The sequence below is a fragment of the Rhinoderma darwinii genome, chromosome 3 (assembly GCF_050947455.1).
Source record: "Rhinoderma darwinii isolate aRhiDar2 chromosome 3, aRhiDar2.hap1, whole genome shotgun sequence".
In the NCBI taxonomy this organism is placed as follows: domain Eukaryota; kingdom Metazoa; phylum Chordata; class Amphibia; order Anura; family Rhinodermatidae; genus Rhinoderma; species Rhinoderma darwinii.
Window position 1 is genome coordinate 420,119,280 of NC_134689.1, and position 18,685 is coordinate 420,137,964.

Below are 18,685 nucleotides of genomic sequence, written 5' to 3' on the forward strand. Positions count from 1 at the left end.
CATGGTCTTGGGATTACCAGCGGGGTCCATGGCCTGAGCCTACTGTAACGATGGGTGTGTGGACCCACTGGGCTGTACCACCGTAGCGGGATACCATCTGGCCAACAGGATACCAAGTAAATGTCTATAGTTCGAATAAGGGTACCTGTGGTAATTCAGACAGTAGCGATAGTTAGGCTCGGATGGGACCTTGGCAGCAGGCAGAGACCAGGCACGGTGTAACACAGCAGGCATAGTATATGGTATAACACGACTCCAACTCTATATGGCACAGGAACAAGGTAGCACAGGATACAGGTAGCCGAACGGGAACACTGGGAACTGGAAACAACTAGGGGACCATTTGCAAAGACTAATACGGGTAAACACAACAATGCTCAGTCAATGAAGGAAGGGGCAGGGCCCTTCTTATAGTCCAGGGTGATCATGGGGTAATTTGACATACTATTCAGGTGCGTGCGCTGGCCCTTTAAGGCCGGGCACGAGCACCCTACGGGACACAGCCGAGTGAAGCGGAAGTGAGCGCTGGCGTCTCCTGAGGAGAAGATGCAGGCCAGCGCTCACTGATCCATGGCTGAGGCCATCGGGGAGGGGGGGGGGGTGAGCAATCCCAACGGTCCGCGGCCATGGGTGTCACACTGGTGCTTTTCCTGCGAGCACATCCCATAACAGGATGGCTGCCCATCCACTTGTAGCTGAGAATGGCAGTTTCACCCTCTCCCGCAGGGAGATAAAAAGGGAAAAAAAAAATATAAAGTTATGGCTCGGAGGGTGAAGAAGGAAAAATAAAAAATGGCTTGGTCTTTAAAAATAGGACTAGACGAATGAAGATTCGAACCAAGGGGGAGAGAGCATGACTTAGTTTGTGCTTACGAGCGCTCAGCTGTACGGGCAGAAGTGGAGGCGGGGAATTCAAAGGTCCGGAAATGGAATGTGATGGGTGTATAGCAGAGGCGAGGCAGAGACAGAAGCCATGATCAGCACTCAACCGTGTTTAAGCTAGAATGTAGCGCAGTCTGTGGGATCGCATGATGTTGGACGTGTATGCAATTTATTGCATAAGGTTTTCCTCCCTATAGGATTCAATGTATTTCAAATGTGATCGCAATTTTTTCATTTATTTATTTTTAATCTAGAAAAAAAAAAACAACTTCTAAATTCTAGTAAAATTTCATGTGAAGTTTTTTTTTTTTTTGCAACCATATAATTTCATACAATGCATTATGATATATTATTTGTGATATATCGCCATGGAGCGCCAGAGAGATTTTGGCAGCGTGATCGCTGGATGTTCAGTTTAAAGACTTCCAATTTTGCCTTTCCACCCATGGGGAAACAATTACCCAGTCTCCTTAAAATTGTATTCAAATGGTGCAGTAATATCGAGTCTTCTGCCGCGACACATGGCAGTCTGCAGCCCGTAGGACTCCCTAGTATGAAGCCACGTGGTCCCCATGCTCTGCCGTACTGGCTCCGTTAGGTGCTGTCTATACAGAGATATTCTACTCTTTTAGAACTTTACTGTACATACAGCCTCTGATGGAATAAGCCTCCATTTTTATTATTTTATATATTTTTTTTTTTAAAGTAAAAGGAGTATATCAGAAAGTAGCAGAACTGAATAGACTTTTACACACATCTATTCAGATTGTGGGTCCTCCGGAGAAAAGCGGATTGCATGATGTCCTGCAGACAGTGTTTGGGCACCTACCTGTTCACAGCTATATGCAAACAATTGCATAGATCATATTCTATCTGCAAGACCCAGATGCCCTACAGACCAAGTGAATGGAAAATAGATTATATTATACCCTACGGTAATCCATGTTCAGATCACTTGAGGAACAATGGAAAACCCAAGACCTAGTTCCTCATAGGAAATCATTGCGGTCATCCGACTACAATTCACCTGCGACTAAGTGTTTAGTATCAGCCTAATCTTATTTGCCTCATTCGCATTCACTTGAAGTTACAGACTAAAGCTCTAGCCGTCCTGTAGCATCAGGTCTGTGCTTAGCTGTTTAACCAGGTCTCTAGCAGAATGGAACCGGAAAAACCCATTCAAGCCAGCGAGGATGTGGACGTCTGTGTCAATTTACACTATGATCATAATAAAAGGTGCAAAGCCACAACATGAGCAGAAGGTGTGAGGTAGACATAGCATCCAAATACTCTGCCAACTGCTCTTATACAAGGCAGGAATGCCAAGAGCTTTACAGAGAGTCATACCCACCTTCCATACCTCTAAGTGGCACCCATTGTATGCAGTTAACACTCAGGCGCTACCAGATACCGAAGTAATGTCATGTAACGCCCAGACAGCCATCCCCCTCCAAGTATTGATTCTTAAAGACTCCAGGAATTACTTGACACTTATGCCTTGTGTAGGGTACAGTAGAAAGCAGTGCTCAGATAATATCTAAAGCTACAGATACAATAACGGTTAGCCAAACAGCGAGCATTCAACAAGCCGCTCTTCTCCCAACTCCCCATGTGCTGAAAAGGCCACTGCCTAACACATCTGGCAGTATTTTTATCTCCCACGGGAAAAAGGCATGTAGAAATCCAACATACCCAATATTTTCTTCAATCCCCCCCTTCTGCTAGTTACTTAAAATAAGTCATCTGTCTTGCCCAAGTTTGTGACCTTAGACTTTTCTGTAAAGTGTCAAAATACCACAAGATGTACAGCACCATCTTACCTGCTCTTTGGCTCTGAGGTGAGTACTGAACCATCAAGTTACACCCAAGCCTTTAGTGCTAGTTTTTCCTGGAGTATTACTTTAAGGACTGATTCACACAAGCGTGTGCGTTTTGAGTGCGCAAAAACGCCACGTTTTGAGTCCATAAAAGCTCCATGTGTCATCACAGGATGCGTGGCCGCCATCATTTTGACACCGTTTTTATGTATGTAAACAGAAAAGCAAATGGTGCTTTTGTTTTCATTCATAGCTTTGACTACTGTAGCGCGCATCACACGGAAGTGCTTCCGTGTGCGGTTTTCACGCATCCATTGACCTCAATGGGTGCGTGATTCGTGAAAAACGGGCAAATATAGGACATGTCGTGAGTTTTACGCAGCGGACATACGCTGAGTGAAAATCAGACAGTCCTAACAGCCCCATTGACTAACATAGGTCCGTGTGACGTGTGTGAAAATCACGTGCGTAGCACGTACGTATTATACGTTAGTCTAAATAAGCCCTAATTGAGATAGTCAGAGTCCTTCAGATGGATTTTTAAGCAATTATGTAGGTTGGGCATGTTGGAGTTCATGGCGGCAGCCAACCCGTAGCTCACTACATTTCAGAATGACTGCCGAAATTAAATCCAGTGTCAGGGTTGTAACACTCATACTAGACCATCCAGTAGCTCCATAAAACTGCCGAAGAGGTTCTGCCATATGAAGTACATGTGACTCCTTAATACTAGTGTATATAAAAATGGACCTGATGTGGTCAATTGTAATGAATGATGCAGGACGTTCCCAAACTAATGGAAACCCAGTAAACCGTGTTCTTTAGATAGTCACAAGAGCCAAGATAGACACCAAGTTTTTTTATTTTGTTATAGCTTTATTTCTTGACTATTGAAGAATCTGTTCAGAAGACATTTTCCAACCATAGTAAGAGCAATCACAACAATTATTGAACTGACAGACCCGATGGCCACCATCACCCACAGCTGTAGACGGTCACGTCCTGCAGTCATTCTGGAAGCTTCAGTGTGTGCTGCTCTGGAGATCTGGTTAGGCTTTTCTCCAGTCACTAGAAGAGGACCCAGTGTGGCCAGGACATGTTTCTCTACATGGAAACCTGGAAGAAAGTTCTTAAATATTAATTGAATTGCAGACGTGAGGAACATTGGACACTAAGACAAAGTAAACAGCAAGTATTCTAGAGTAGGACTCTGTCCAAATAATTGGTACTCAAGTTCTTATAAAAACAGGACAGTCCCAACTTTGAGGAACCTAGCTTTCTTTTAAGTGTCCCCCACCCCTCATCTACAGTTACAATTTAGAAGTTTTCCTGGAAACACAAGCTGTAGTCTCCCTCAGGTTTCTACAGCAGGAGTTTTATTTAGTAAGAAAGAGGCAAGCAGTAGAATACAGAGATCCATGCTCATAAATTGACAGAATATAAAGGTTGGGCAACCCATTATGCACAAAGATACAATGTGCGGCACAGTCTACAGCAAACATGAGTCTTCAGTTTATCCAAGATGGAATTTCAGTCACAAGTTAGAAAACATCTAGAACTCACCAACATCTCTCTTCCCAAGTCCCCTGGGTCTTCCAAGTGAGGAGCCCCATGTCATTCTTTGGCCTGAAGCAGTAGCACAGTTCCTGGTGGTGCAGCACTGGCAGATCCCACTTGATCCTTCCACGGGTGACCAACTAGGAGATATTGTAAGCCAACCAAGTGTTCCAACTATTGAATACTTTATAAAATTGTTGTCCAAGACCACATCTAGTATTGTGATTTTTTTTTTAACCAAAACACCCACCCATTTGAAGGAGCTCTCACCTGCTGGTAGCCTTGTTGTAGGAGCAGGCCTTGTTCACTGGATCAGGGGTCTGGTTGAGGTCAGCAGCTCTCAGAGAACATGTGATATAGATCTAGAACAACATTCACAGTTCAGGTCTTAATACATGCAACGATGGATTTCACAACTTTTAGTCCACTTCCATGCAATAGTTTAGTTAAAGAGCCTCTGTCACAAGATCAAATCCCTATCTCCTATTGCATGAGATCGGCGCTGCAATGTAGAGAACAGTAACATTTATTTATTTTCAAAAACTATCATTTTTGGCTAAGTTATGAGCAATTTTATATTTATGCAAATGGTTCTCTTATTTCCAACTGGGCGTGTTTATTTCTTTCACTGCACAATCACACTGTGCTGTGGATCATGCTGGGCTAGAACAATGAGAAGGATTGGTCACCGATTGGTCAGCCTCATACACTCCTCTGTACAACACCCAGTTGGTAAAAAGTAAAAACACGCCCAGTTGGCCATTGAGAAACTCATTAGCATAAATCTAAACTAGCTCATAACTTGCTCAAAAATGATCATTTTTCAAAATAAAAACCACTGTTCTCTACATTACAGCGCCAATCAGATTATATAGGAGATAGGGCACTTATAATCTGGTGACAGAGCCTCTTTAACGTAATTACCACACAAGCTGTAACCTACACAAGAGATTCATGTTGAAAAGGTAGAGCAGTAATGCTCTCAGACCAAGTTCACATTTAAAAGAGCTACTCAGTTGGGGTCTTCATGGTTATACCCCACTGCACAACAGGTCTTATTTTTCTGATAATCACTAATACTCACCGTAGAGAGATCACGGTCAGTGAACCTGAAAGCATCAACCTTGAAGCGGAGCTTGCTGGCTTGGGGTCTTTGCAAAAATGCAGAGGAGGAATCTTCTTGCATACCATCCATCAAGCACCTATAGGAGAGATTCACTTCAGTTAAGATGCCCTTGGTTTAAATAGTGCAACGTGTAAGGCAGAAACTCACCCATTATAAGCAATGATCTCATAACGGGGATTGGAGGTCACATCTGCGGTAAGGGTGGCCACACAGCTGTCAACAAACAGGGTCATCGGGACATGGTTCTGAACATCCAAAGAGGCTTCAATGTAGAACATGTCACCAAGCTGGAAGACCAGTGATGACCTAGGAGCACTCCAGTCCTCTGGGGATGCAATTTAAGGTTATTAGCCTAGAACAAGAGACTCTGCCCCACTACTGGAAAGACTTACCAGTCATTAGCTGCAAGGAGAAGACCAGCCGCTCTTCTGTGGTCACCGTGGTGCTAAAGGGAACCCAAGTCGGCTTGACCGCTTTGCTGCTCACATTGCCATGTCTAGAAAGGTTGAAGAGTGCTTAGAGATTCAGAATCCTATGTCAGCCACATTCAAGAAGAAGGTACCATCACACGTCTTAGAAACAGTTTCTAGTTTCGAGGCGCTCTGTCACCACATTATAAGTGCCCTTTCAACTACATAATGTGATCGGAGCTGTAATGTAGATAAGTGTTTATTTTGAAAAACGAATTGAGCAAGTTATGAGCAATTTTAGATTTATGCTAATTTGTTTCTTAATGGACAACTGGGCGTTTACCTTTTGACCAAGTGTGTTGTAAAGAGAAGTGTATGACACTGACCAATCAGCGTCATACACTTCTCCATTCTTGTCAATTTGTACTCAGCACAGCATGATCGCACAAGATCATGCTGTGTTGTCACATACACCCACATTAACTTTACTGAAGTGTCTTGAGTGTGAGTAGACATTGCCTCCAGCCAGGATGCGATGTCTATTCACACACGACACTTCGGTAAAGTTTATGTGGGACTTACTCACACAGCACAGCGTGATCTCATGAGATCACGCGGTGTATTGATTCACAGTGTGATCTCACTCACAAGATCACGCTGTACTGTAAGTCCCCCACAAACTTTACCGAAGTGTTGGGTGTGAATAGACATCGGGTCATGGCTGGAGGCAATGTCTACTCTCTCAAGACACTTCAGTAAAGTTAACGTGGGTGTATGTGACAGCACAGCGGGATCTCGTGAGATCACGCTGTGCTGAGTACAAATGGACAAGAATGGAGAGAAGTGTATGACACTGACCACTTTACAACACAGTTGGTCAAAAGGTAAAAAACCGCCCAGTTGTCCATAAGGAAACAAATTAGCATAAATCTAAAATTGCTCATAACTTGCTCAGTTCGTTTTTCAAAATAAAAAACACTTATCTACATTACAGCTCCGATCACATTATGTAGTTGATAGGGCACTTGTAACGTGGTGACAGAGCCGCTTTAAGTTAAACTCATTGCTACTTTTTTTACTGCATTGTATACCCAATGCCACCAGCATGCTAATACTACACTATATCCAGCCATAGGAGTAAATCTGCTACCAAACCATATCCTAGATACTGAACATTTCAGAAGGCATCAAGAGAAGAGAACTAAAATTAACCAACACTCTATATTCAATGTACTCTAGTGTATACCATGGACAATTGACTTACTCTGGTAAGGTAGAACCCTAAATTTACCACCACTTGTTTCTAACCAGATCTTCTGAACATGGAGATCATATCATTGCTATAGACTCACCGTGGGTAGTAACACTGGATGGGGACCAAAGCAGAGTTGAACCTGGTGATTGGCACATTGCTGGAGGACGTGGGGGTGTAGCGCAGGTTGATCGTGTAGAGAAGCCAGTCTGGAGTCATCTTGGGGAGAAAAAAAACCAAAACATTTATAGTAATTAAGTTTTATGAAAAACTACAAAGCCTCTAAGTGGAGTTCAATAACAAAAACTACCACCAAGAAAGCATTCGGTTTCCCCATGACCAAAAGGGGGGGGGGGGGTGAGAACAAAAACACGTTACACAAAATATAAACCCACTTAAAAAAAAAAACATCTGTGGCCATTTTTTTTTCTCTTTTATGTAAATCCACCCCCCCCTTGATATAATATGATATAAGACATATGAACCATTAGGAATGTGGGGTTCACAGCCAGCCAATTACAAATCTGGGAGTTACTTGGTATAAGATCACCCAAACAATCAACAGTCAAATGTGTGACTAAAGCTCACATTTTAGTGCAGGTCCAGTAGCTACTGATGAACTTCAGCAGAAACTAATATGGATTAATAACCACCATATGGATTCACCACGCTGTGGAGGCCGGAAGCAGAAATAAACTGCCTAAGTATTTAGGTTTTTAAAGCCAGTCTGGTCAGAAAACTAGTTATTTTGGGCAAGAACCCGACCTTGTATTTCTTACCCAAGGATTAGGGCACCTCCGGAGATCAGACACTTACCTCCAAGTTGCTCCCACATTCTTGAAGACCATTTTCAAAGATCACAGTAGTATCTGAGCTCTGAGGTCCAGCTCTGCAGGGCTGGGATCCTAGAGTCAGGTCTGAAGCCTTCACCAGCTTTCCATTCCCATAGAAGTCTCTGGTCACCATCACCACCAGCCTGTCCTCACCACACTGCACACTGATAGGGGAGTTTGGAGATTGTGTAAGCTGTCGTGGCTGAAACTCTCCAGGATACCTGGGGCCCCATCCAGTCTGAACTGGAGACCAAGGGATTCCTCTAGGAGAGCCCACTCCAGACACAGGTTGTCCAAGTCCTCTAGAAGATCCCCATCCAGGCTGATAATCCCTCCACCTAGGGTCTGACTGGCGCTGCTGTCTAACCAAGGAACTACTAAAGCCTGGTCCACAGAGAAGAACCACTAACAACCAACTCCACCTGACCCACAGCTCCATCCTGACTGCAGAAGAAGTAACACAAGGAGAGAGTGGAGGAAGCAGGACTTTATACTCCACCCATCACATAGTCATACCTTCACATGGAGCAGATAATGATCACACTCAGCTGGACACCTTCTCAATCACAGTTGATTAGGATATAGCAGAGCTGACGTAGTGGTTTTTAGAAGTTCATTGGTGGTGAAGTTGAGTTTGTCACGATACTTTGAGGCCAAATGCACATGATGCGTATTACGTGCAGATCCGCAGCATAATACAATACAATCAAAATAAATGAGAATTCGGGTATGTGCACACACACTAATTACGTCCGTAATTGACGGACGTATTTCGGCCGCAAGTAGTGGACCGAACACAGTGCAGGGAGCCGGGCTCCTAGCATCATACTTATGTACGATGCTAGGAGTCCCTGCCTCTCCGTGGAACTACTGTCCCGTACTGAAAACATGACTACAGTACGGGACAGTTGTCCTGCAGCGAGGCAGGGACTCCTAGCATCGTACATAAGTATGATGCTAGGAGCCCGGCTCCCTGCACTGTGTTCGGTCCGGGACTTGCGGCCGAAATACGTCCGTCAATTACGGACGTAATTAGTGTGTGTGCACATACCCTTCAAGTAATCTCATCTACACGTTGCAGAGTTTTTGCGCACATAAAGTGACCTGCGGTGCGTATTTAAAATCTGCAGCATGTCAATTTATCTTGCGTTTCTGCCAGCGACTTGTATCTGACAAGTTTATAAAACAAAACACACCAAAATCTGCAGCATAAAAACCGCATCTAAAAACGCATAAAAAAACGCATTGTTAGGTACCTCGGGAATTTCCTGTGGTCACCTGTGGTTTTGATGCAAATTTTCTGCACCAAATTACACAAAGTGTGAATGTAGCCCAAGGGTGAATTTACATGAGATATTTTTGGTCACACGGTAAAAAACACTTAAAGAGGCTCTGTCACCAGATTTTGCAACCCCTATCTGCTATTGCAGCAGATGGGCGCTGCAATGTAGATTACAGTAACGTTTTTATTTTTAAAAAACGAGCATTTTTGGCCAAGTTATGACCATTTTTGTATTTATGCAAATGAGGCTTGCAAAAGTCCAAGTGGGCGTGTTTAAAGTAAAAGTCCAAGTGGGCGTGTATTATGTGCGTACATCGGGGCGTGTTTACTACTTTTACTAGCTGGGCGTTGTGTATAGAAGTATCATCCACTTCTCTTCAGAACGCCCAGCTTCTGGCAGTGCAGACACAGCCGTGTTCTCCAGAGATCACGCTGTGACGTCACTTCCTGCCCCAGATCCTGCATCGTGTCGGACGAGCGAGGACTCATCGGCACCAGAGGCTTCAGTTGATTCTGCAGCAGCATCGGCGTTTGCAGGTAAGTCGATGTAGCTACTTACCTGCAAACGCTGATGCTGCTGCAGAATCAACTGTAGCCTCTGGTGCCGATGTGGCCGACACGATGCAGGACCTGTGAGTGACGTCACAGATCTGCACTGCCAGAAGCTGGGCGTTGTGAAGAGGAGTGGATGATACTTCTCATCAGAACGCCCAGCTAGTAAAAGTATTAAAAACGCCCCGATGTACGAACACAATACACGCCCACTTGGACTTTTACTTTTAAACACGCCCAGTTGTACTTTTGCAAGCCTCATTTGCATAAATACGAAAATGGTCATAACTTGGACAAAAATGCTCGTTTTTTAAAAAATAAAAACGTTACTGTAATCTACATTGCAGCGCCGATCACATGCAATAGCAGATAGGGGCTGCAAAATCTGGTGACGGAGCCTCTTTAAAAATCAACAAAAAAAGCATGCGGTCTTAGTGTGAATTATGGCGGTTTTGCAAAGCGATTTTTGCCTGGGCAGTTATCACAGATAAAGCTTGTAAAATAAATCGTCTTCACTTATAAAAACCGCATGGCAAAACCTCGACAATTAGCGGTAAAATTGCGTGCAATCTTGCCGTAATTATTTATGCAATTTTTATAGTGCGGCCAAAAACTTCTGGCTGTGGCTTAAAAAACGGAGCTAAAAACTGCCATAAAAACCGCATCAATACTGTGTGTGTGATCCCGGCCTTAAGATCTGTGTACACAGAGTTTTTTTAATGCTGATTTTGATGCATTTTCAGCTCCGGAACCAGCGGCAAAAACTTTTTCAATCGGCCTCTCATTCATTTCAATCAGAATCAGAGCCATTTTTTCAGGATAGAATGAAGCGTCCTGCTCTATCGTGAAGCGGAATCTGCTCTAGAACCTCTCATTCAAATCAACTGGAGTCAGAAAAAAACGACTCTGTGGAGTTTCGGCACGTTTTTTGGTACTTTTTTTAATTAAATGTAAATGTACCGATGACTAGGGTTCCGAAACAAAAATAAAAGATGAATTCCTCAAAATCTACCTGTATTTTAAAGGACAGGTGTCGTGAAAAATTTTTTTTTTACATACATTTGCTTTTAGTGTGTTATTAAAATACATTTTATTTATTTGTGTTTTTGTGTTTGACTTTTTTCTTTCTTTTTTCTCTCTATGAGGGCTGCCATTTTTTTTCATCTCTGTATGTGTCGATTAACGACACATACAAAGATGGAATACGGCACATACAGCCCCATAGAGAATGCGAACGGGAGCCGTTCCATTCACTATGGTGTACGCTGTCTGTGTGGGAACGGTGCATGCGCCGCCCCCACACAATCCAAAAGGAAGGTCTTTGGCCGAGCGACATCCAGCGCCATTTTCATATGGACCGGAAGCCGCGGCCGGACAGTACGATGACTACTTCCGGTCGCGGCTTCCGGACATATATTCAGAAGCAAGGACTAGGAGCGGAGGGAGCGGACGGAGCGGCGGCCGCGGCAGGAGCAGGTAAGTTATGTTTGTGTATGTTCGTGTTTTACTGTGTGTTTACCACTGTATGTAAACCTACTACACTGTGCATTCGCTCAAAAAATGGCGGCACACAGTGTAGGAGGTTTGAACATTAAACCCCCTCCTTTCTCCTGGCACTAGCCAGGATGAAGGAGGGGGGATTGTTTGAGCACACTAGAGCGAGTGTGCCTTCTCCAATTTTGCAGCATAAAGCAATGAGGTTGCTTTACCACATGCCAATGCTGCAATTTTGGGAATTGCTCCCTCTAGTGACCAGCACATGGAAATGTTATAAATTAGAATCTAATTTGTAATATTTCCTGACTTGTGAAAAAATTTAAAAAATTAGAACAATGTGTAATCATTTATATACTAACTGTTTAACTAAAAAAAATAAAAAAATTTCTAGCGACACATTCCCTTTAATCCTTTCAGGACGCAGCCATTTTTTGGATTTTCATTTTCATTTTTTCCTCCCCACCTTCCAAAAGCCATAACTTTTATATTTTTCCGTCGATATGCCCTATGAGGGCTTGTTTTTTGCAGGACGAGTTGTAGTTTTTCACAGTTTATTATACTATATATCGTATTGGGAAACTGAAAAAAAATCTTTGTGGGGTGGAATAGGAAAAAAACAGCGATTCCTCAATATTTTGAGGGGTTTCGTTTTTACGGCTTTCACCATACAGTAAAAACGACAGTTAACTTCATTCTATCGGTCATTACGATTACGGCGATACCAAACTTATATTGTTTTTTTTATGTTTTACAAGGAAACAACTGATTGTTAGGCCTCGTTTACACGAGCGTATTATACGCGCGTGCGACGCGCGTGCTTTTCACGCGTGTCGTACGCACCTATAATAGTCTATGGGGCTGTTTAGACGATGCGTGTATTTTGCGCTGCGTGAGTGCGTTGCGTAAAACTCACGACATGTTCTATATTCTTGCGTTTTTCACGCAACACGCACCCATTGACTTCAATGGGTGCGTGAAAACAACGCATGCCACACGGACGGTCCTGCGTTGCATGCGCGAAAAACACGCAAGAGCTGTTATGTCCATTCTAATTAGTCTATAAAGCTACACAAAGCTTCTCCAAACCAGGAAGTGCCTGCCTTTCAAGTGCGAGGGGGCAAGACTAGCCAGTGCCAGCAGAGTTGTCTGGGGAGATTTTGGAGTGTTTCACAGCCACATACTACAGCCATGCCGCGCGGGATGGATGTGGAGCGCCTCATACTTTTTATCCAGGAGCATCCTGCGATATGGGATAACAGATGTGAGGAGTATCACAACAGGACGGTGAAGGAGGACGCATGGGAGTTGGTGGCCAAAAACCTCTTTGGGCAAGAGTGGGAGACTGGCCGAACCCGTGACCGCACTCGCTTGGGTGAGTACCTGTCATTTTCTGTCAATGCCTGTCATGCCTATAGAAAACCTGGGCCCTGTATGTGTATTGCGCACATGAGCACGAGAAACTTTGGTGGAGCAGGTGCTTCCCCACGTCCCACCGCATTGCCATTGCAGGGCCCTTCATTTTGTAGTGAGAGGTGATAGTTCTGATGGCGTGTTTTGTTTTTGTTACATACACCAGTCCAAGATATCAAGACACGGTGGCGGAGCTGCCGTGATCAATTCAGGCGAGAGATGGGTGACAAGGGACGCAGCGGAGATGGGGCATCTCGCAAACGGCCCTACATTTATACGAAACAGCTGATGTTCCTGAAGGACATCATGGATATGCGCACGTAAGCATTTATGTCGTTGCATGAGTGTACTGTGTGTTTGGCCAGGTCCTGTCTGTCAACGTGTTGTTGTGGGCATTGTTAGATTTTGTACTCATAATTTTTTGCCTCCTTGTAGAACCACCGACAATTTGGAGGATACAGCAGAGGAGACTGACGTGGGGGAGTCTGTGGCCGAAGCCCCTGCTCCCAATATCCTGCCACCCAGCCCCGAGCCGACACCCCAGGAGCCCGCACCAGGCCAGTCCGAACGGCCGGTTGCCTCTCCAGCCCAGGAGCGGCCCGTGCGAGCCCGCAGTCGGCGTGTTCGTGCCCCACAGCCCTCCACATCTGCCCAGGTGGATACGCGGGTACTCGAGTATTTGAGGCGAGCCGCAGAGGAGGATGGCAATGATGCCTTTGGCCGCAGCATTGTGCCCCTCCTACGCCTGGTGCCGATGGACCTTATGGGCCGTCTGCAGGCGTCGATCGTCACATTGATCGACGCTTGCAGACCGCCACACAATCCCCATCCGTGTTTCACGGCAATCGAGCAGTGGCGAAATACTTACATGCCGCCACCCACGGCCCAGGTGCCTGGCCAATTTCACCCTGTTCCCCAGATGGCCCGTCCGCATCCATACATGCGCCCTATGGCTCCCCACTTCGCGGGGCCCACATTCCAGCCACCACATCAGCACCACTATGCTGGCCAGGAACAACCTACCCAGCTCCAGGTCCAGCATAGTGGTGCTGAAATGCAGGCATATGCCTCCCCAGCCCAACTATACCAACACCTCTGAGTGTGTTGGTGCCAATATTTCTGGACGGCACTGTTGTGTGTGGTGCAGGCCTGGCCACGTATATTGTGTGATCCTGTTTTTAGTTTGGATTTCGTTACACCATGTTGGTGTGTATTTATTTTTCAAAAAAAATTGGGATTGGTCCGAATCCCAAAATAAAAAAAAACAAGTTCATGGTTTGATTTCGTTTTATTATTCTTTTCGACCACCCAACAGAAGGTTTGGCACACATTTCCTTAGCCTACACTCTCACACACTTCCTGCCTTTTGGACCAATGCATGGACATGTGATATGAGGTTTTAGTTAATCTCTCGTGGTTTGACATGGCTTGAAAGGGATTCCAAAGTTTAGGTCCTGCCATGGGCCCTGAAGCAAAATAAGTACACTTGCAATTGGACTTCCCTACCTGCAGTCCGCACAACAGGATATATGGGCAAAGTAAGTCGGCAACTGTGTAAAGTCCTGCTCAAACCCAGAGAGATATAAGCTCGCAACCCGCGTCAAGGGTCCTCATGTTTTGCGAGTCCCTACCCCAACCCCAACACACAAAAGAAACAAAACAAAAAATGCCCACATCTCAGGTCGGTAGTGAAGCGTCAAAAGAACATTCACCCCTTCACAGGTCATCAGCCCCCCACGGTGCTGGTCCAGATGGGCACTCAAAATATGCCGCCAAAGTATCACGAACTCGAAGGCCGGAGGAGACAGATCGGCCGAGAGGAATCACCGGGACATTGTCAGTGGTGTCTGCGTGTGTTATGATATAGTCAGCATCAAAGTTTGCATCATTAATGCGGCAGAAGTTATGCAGAACTACACCCGCTTGGATAACACGTGTGACATTATGCATGGACAATTGCATTGTTGACAGAAAGACACGCCACCTGTTCGACATAATGCCAAAGGCACATTCGACACATCGCCGAGCTCTGCCCAGGCGGAGATTGAACATGCGCCTACGGTCATCCAAGCCCCTTCTTGCAAAGGGACGCATGACTTGCCTTGTGAGTGCGAACCCCTCATCTGCCACGATTACATACGGGATTGGGGGCCCGCTGGAGCCTGGGAGGATGGAGGGTTCCGGCAACCCCAGTCGCCTATTCACGAGTCGCTTCCCCATTCTTGATGTACGGAATATGCGTGCATCTGCCGAGCTTCCATACGAGCCAATGTCAACAATAGTGAAACAATAATTAGTGTCCGCCAAGGCTAACAATACCATGGAAAAATACTGCTTGTAGTTATAGTATTGCGAGCCACTGCGTGGGGGCTTTCTCACACGAATGTGTTTGCCGTCTAGGGCACCAATGCAATTAGGAAATTCAGTAGCTCTAAGAAATCCCTCTGATATACTTAGCCACTGTTCTGTCGTGTGCTGAGGCATGACCGTGCTCTTTAAACTCTGCCACAACACGACACAGGTGGATGTGACAATGAACGAAATGGTGGTCACTCCCAAAAGAAATTCAAAATGCAACGAATGATAACTATTGCCTGTGGCCAGAAATCTAGAAAATAAAGAGAAAGAAAAAGAAAGGAAGAACACATGTTAGTGGGGGGCTGGTGAAGAAGGCAGCGGCATGGACTAAGTTATAGCAGCTTCATACATACCTCAAGGTCACAAGCAGACGTTCCTCGGGCGAAATGCAGCGTCTCATGTTCGTATTCTGGAAGGTGAGACCAGAGCGAGTTTGCTCAAGCAGAAGGTCAAATGTGGCCACAGACATGCGGCAGAAGGCTCGAAATTTGTCGGGATGCCGGCGTAAGTCCTCAAACAGGGTATGGAAATGCCCTTTTATTGTACGTTGGGCCACAAGTGGGTGAACCCAAATGCGACTTCTTCCAGGCGTGTGGTGCTGCAGCATGTGTCGGCGCTGGCCAAACCGACGTGAGATCATCCAGAGAAGAAGCACACGCGCCAGTGCTGGCGAAGCCATAATAGTTGGGTGTCAAAGCGATTCCAATTTGAAGGGAAAAACAAACACTGTGGTTTCTGCAGAGGCGGAAATAACCTTGCAAACATATTTCTACCAGCAAGCATGGGTTGGGCCAGCTGGCCTATTTGTAGGCGGGCGTCCCACTAATCCCCTCTGCGTTTTTTACGCGCGATGTAAACGCTAGTCGTGCGCGCGTTTAAAATGCAACAAGGCTGCGTATACGCAGTGCATACGCCATACAAACGCGCGCAAAACGCAGCGTTTTTTGCGCGCGCAAAACGCACACGCTCGTGTAAATGAGGCCTTAAACATAAAATTTGTGTGTTGCCGCCATATTCTGAGAGCCATAACTTTTTTATTTTTACATCGATTGAGCGGTATGAGGTTTTTGCGGGACGAGCTGTAGTTTCTATTAGAATCATTTTGGGGTACATGAGACTTTTTTTATTACTATTTATTTCATTTTTTTGTATTCTGTTTTTCTATTGAGTCAATGAGAAACGGCTCCAAAAACGGCTCAAGAAGTGACGTGCCCTTCTTTTTACGAGACGTGGGAACGGAACGCCGTTTTTCCCATTGAAATCAAAGGGCAGATGTTTGGAGGCGTCCAGCCACCGCAGTTTTAGCCGCTTTTTGGGGTGTTTACGGCCCGAAAAATGGCTAAAAATAGGCCGTGTGAACATACCATCATGGGCTGCCATGACAAGCATTGGTGCCGCCCGATCACGTTGCAATGAGCTGTCAGAGGGTGGCGTCCCCTCTTTCCAACGTCTTAGATGCTGCTATCGTGCTTGATCACAGCATCTAAGGGGTTAAGCGGCCAGGGACAGCGCAATCACTGTTTCTGGCCGTTAGCCCCATGTGTCAGCTATAACACACAGCTAACACCTGGTGCATACGGAGCGGGCTCAGCGGGTGAGACCGCTCCAATCATCACCTCCCCCACCACGACACTATAGTGCGTTGTGGTGCACATATAGGTTAAAAGCTTGGAGTCAGATTTTATCTACAGAAACCACGTGCTTCACCTGTTTTATGTGTTTTTTACTGCTCAAACCATCAAAAACATCCCAAGTAAATAATTATTTTACAACTGATTAAACTTTATTTACTGGACGACATCTTTTCAGATTGTGGGTCCTCCGGATGAAAGCTGATTGCATGATGTCCTGCTGCTTGGGGCCCCGACAGTCAGTGTTATCACCAGGTCCATTGATACTGAAGGTACATTATAGTATGGTCATAGATGGTGCAGCTCTTGGATCTGGTTTGATGGAGGTGCCCTCATAATATCTCAACATGCCCTCATAGCGCACTGCACTTAGGGTTCGTCCGATATGGACCATATTTTTTGAAGAACCATTACACGTTTTACCAGCACTTTGTAAATGAAGACAAGGCCCATTATTAACCGCTGCATCACTCTTCCGTTCACTCGTTCCATATTATGCCAACCGCCATAGGAGAACATTACTGCTGCATTACAGCTCTGTACCACCCCGAACTGGTACAGAGCCATAATACGGGACAGAGTAGAGTGAAGCAGAAGGAGAGGATGCGGGCCAGCACTCACTGATCCATGGCTGCGGCCGTTGGGGGGGGGGGGGGTGAGCAATGCCGACAGTCCGCGGCCATGGGTGTCTCACTGGTGCTCTTCCTGTGGGCACATGCCATAACAGGATGGCGGCCCATCCACTTGTAGCTGAGAATCGCAGTCTCACCCTCTCACACAGGGAGACAAAAAGGGGAGAAGAAAAAAAATAAAGTTATGGCTCTGAGGGAAAAATAAAAAATGGCCTTGTCTTTAAAAAAAAAAATAGGACTAGACGAATGAAAAGAATCGACCCAAGGGGGAGAGAGTATGACTTAGGTTGTGCTTATGAGCGCTCAGCTGTACAGGCAGAAGTGGAGGCGGGGAATTCAAAGGTCCGGAAATGGAATGTGATGGGTGTATAGCAGAGCCGAGGCAGAGGCCGTGATCAGCCAGATCATGATTCAACCGTGTTTAAGATAGAATGTAGCGCAGTCTGTGGGATCGCATGATGTTGGTGTACAATTTATTGCATAAAATTTTCCTCCCTTTAGGATTCAATGTAGATCGAATGTGATCGCAATTTTTATTTTTTTTTAAACCAGAAAAATACAACCGCTTCTAAATTCTAGTAAAATTGTGAATTTTTTTTTGCAACCATATAATTTCATACAATGCATTATGATATATATTGTGTGATATCGCCATGGAGCGCCAGAGAGATTTTGACAGCGTGATCGCTGGATGTTCAGTTTAAAGATTGCCTTTCCACCCATGGGGGAACAAGTACCCAGTCTCCTTAAAATTGTATCCACATGCTGCAGTAATATCGGGTCTCCTGCCGCGACCCTAAAGCTTCATTTACAAGTTGCGAATAAATGCATCCGAGACCTGCCCGCATATTTTGCCATGATCTTATGCAGTTTCTTAGATGTGGTTAAACGCATAATAATCGCAGTAAAACCACATGTGTTTATCTTTCTGTAACCGCACCGACATCTGGAAGGACCATAAAGTGTCTATTTACAGACGTCATTTTTATCGTGGTTTGTCACTTTGAAAAATGTGTCAAAAAAGCAGCAGTTAACAAGTGACGCAGTGTCATTACAAGAATCATGGCAAAAAGTGGCTCAAATAGAATCTAAAGACTCATGACAGATGTGTCTGCAGCCCGTAGGACTCCCTAGTATGAAGCCACATGGTCCCCATGCTCTGCCGTACAGGCTCCGTCAGGTGCTGTATATACAGAGATATACTCTTGTAGAACTTACTCTACCGTACATACAGCCTCCGATGGAACTTGCCTCCATTTTATTTTTTATAGTAAAGGAGTTTATTGGACAGTAGCAGAACTGGATAAACTTTGTTCACAAAAGACATTTATTCCAATGGTGGGTCCTCCGGAGAAAAGCTGATTGCATGATGTCCTGCCGACCGTGTTTGGGCACCTAGCTGTTCATATTCTATCTGCAAGACTTGGACGCCCTACGGACCAAGTG

The 18,685-nt window shown here is 45.2% G+C and overlaps 1 protein-coding gene across 1 annotated transcript; it reads right to left on the bottom strand.

The window, feature by feature from the left end:
- Window positions 1-3,567: 3,567 nt before the first annotated feature.
- On the bottom strand, window positions 3,568-8,316 carry LOC142748448 (zona pellucida sperm-binding protein 3-like). Its single transcript, XM_075855546.1, has 8 exons — window positions 7,861-8,316; window positions 7,145-7,263; window positions 5,775-5,878; window positions 5,530-5,707; window positions 5,341-5,458; window positions 4,527-4,618; window positions 4,263-4,396; window positions 3,568-3,815 (listed from the first exon to the last, which is right to left on the bottom strand). Exons 1-8 carry the CDS (start codon window positions 8,314-8,316, stop codon window positions 3,568-3,570), a joined length of 1,449 nt encoding a protein of 482 aa, XP_075711661.1.
- Between the last annotated feature and the right edge of the window lie 10,369 nt (window positions 8,317-18,685).

Bases quoted from the DNA above. Each gene is read 5' to 3' on its own strand.
- LOC142748448 (XM_075855546.1), bottom strand. From the start codon at position 8,316: ATGGAGCTGTGGGTCAGGTGGAGTTGGTTGTTAGTGGTTCTTCTCTGT. The intron at 5,879-7,144 runs GTGAGTCTATAG...CAACCTTTCTAG, and splicing joins ATCCAGTGTTACTACCCACG to ACATGGCAATGTGAGCAGCA. The intron at 5,459-5,529 runs GTGAGTTTCTGC...TCTCTCCTATAG, and splicing joins GAGATCATTGCTTATAATGG to GTGCTTGATGGATGGTATGC.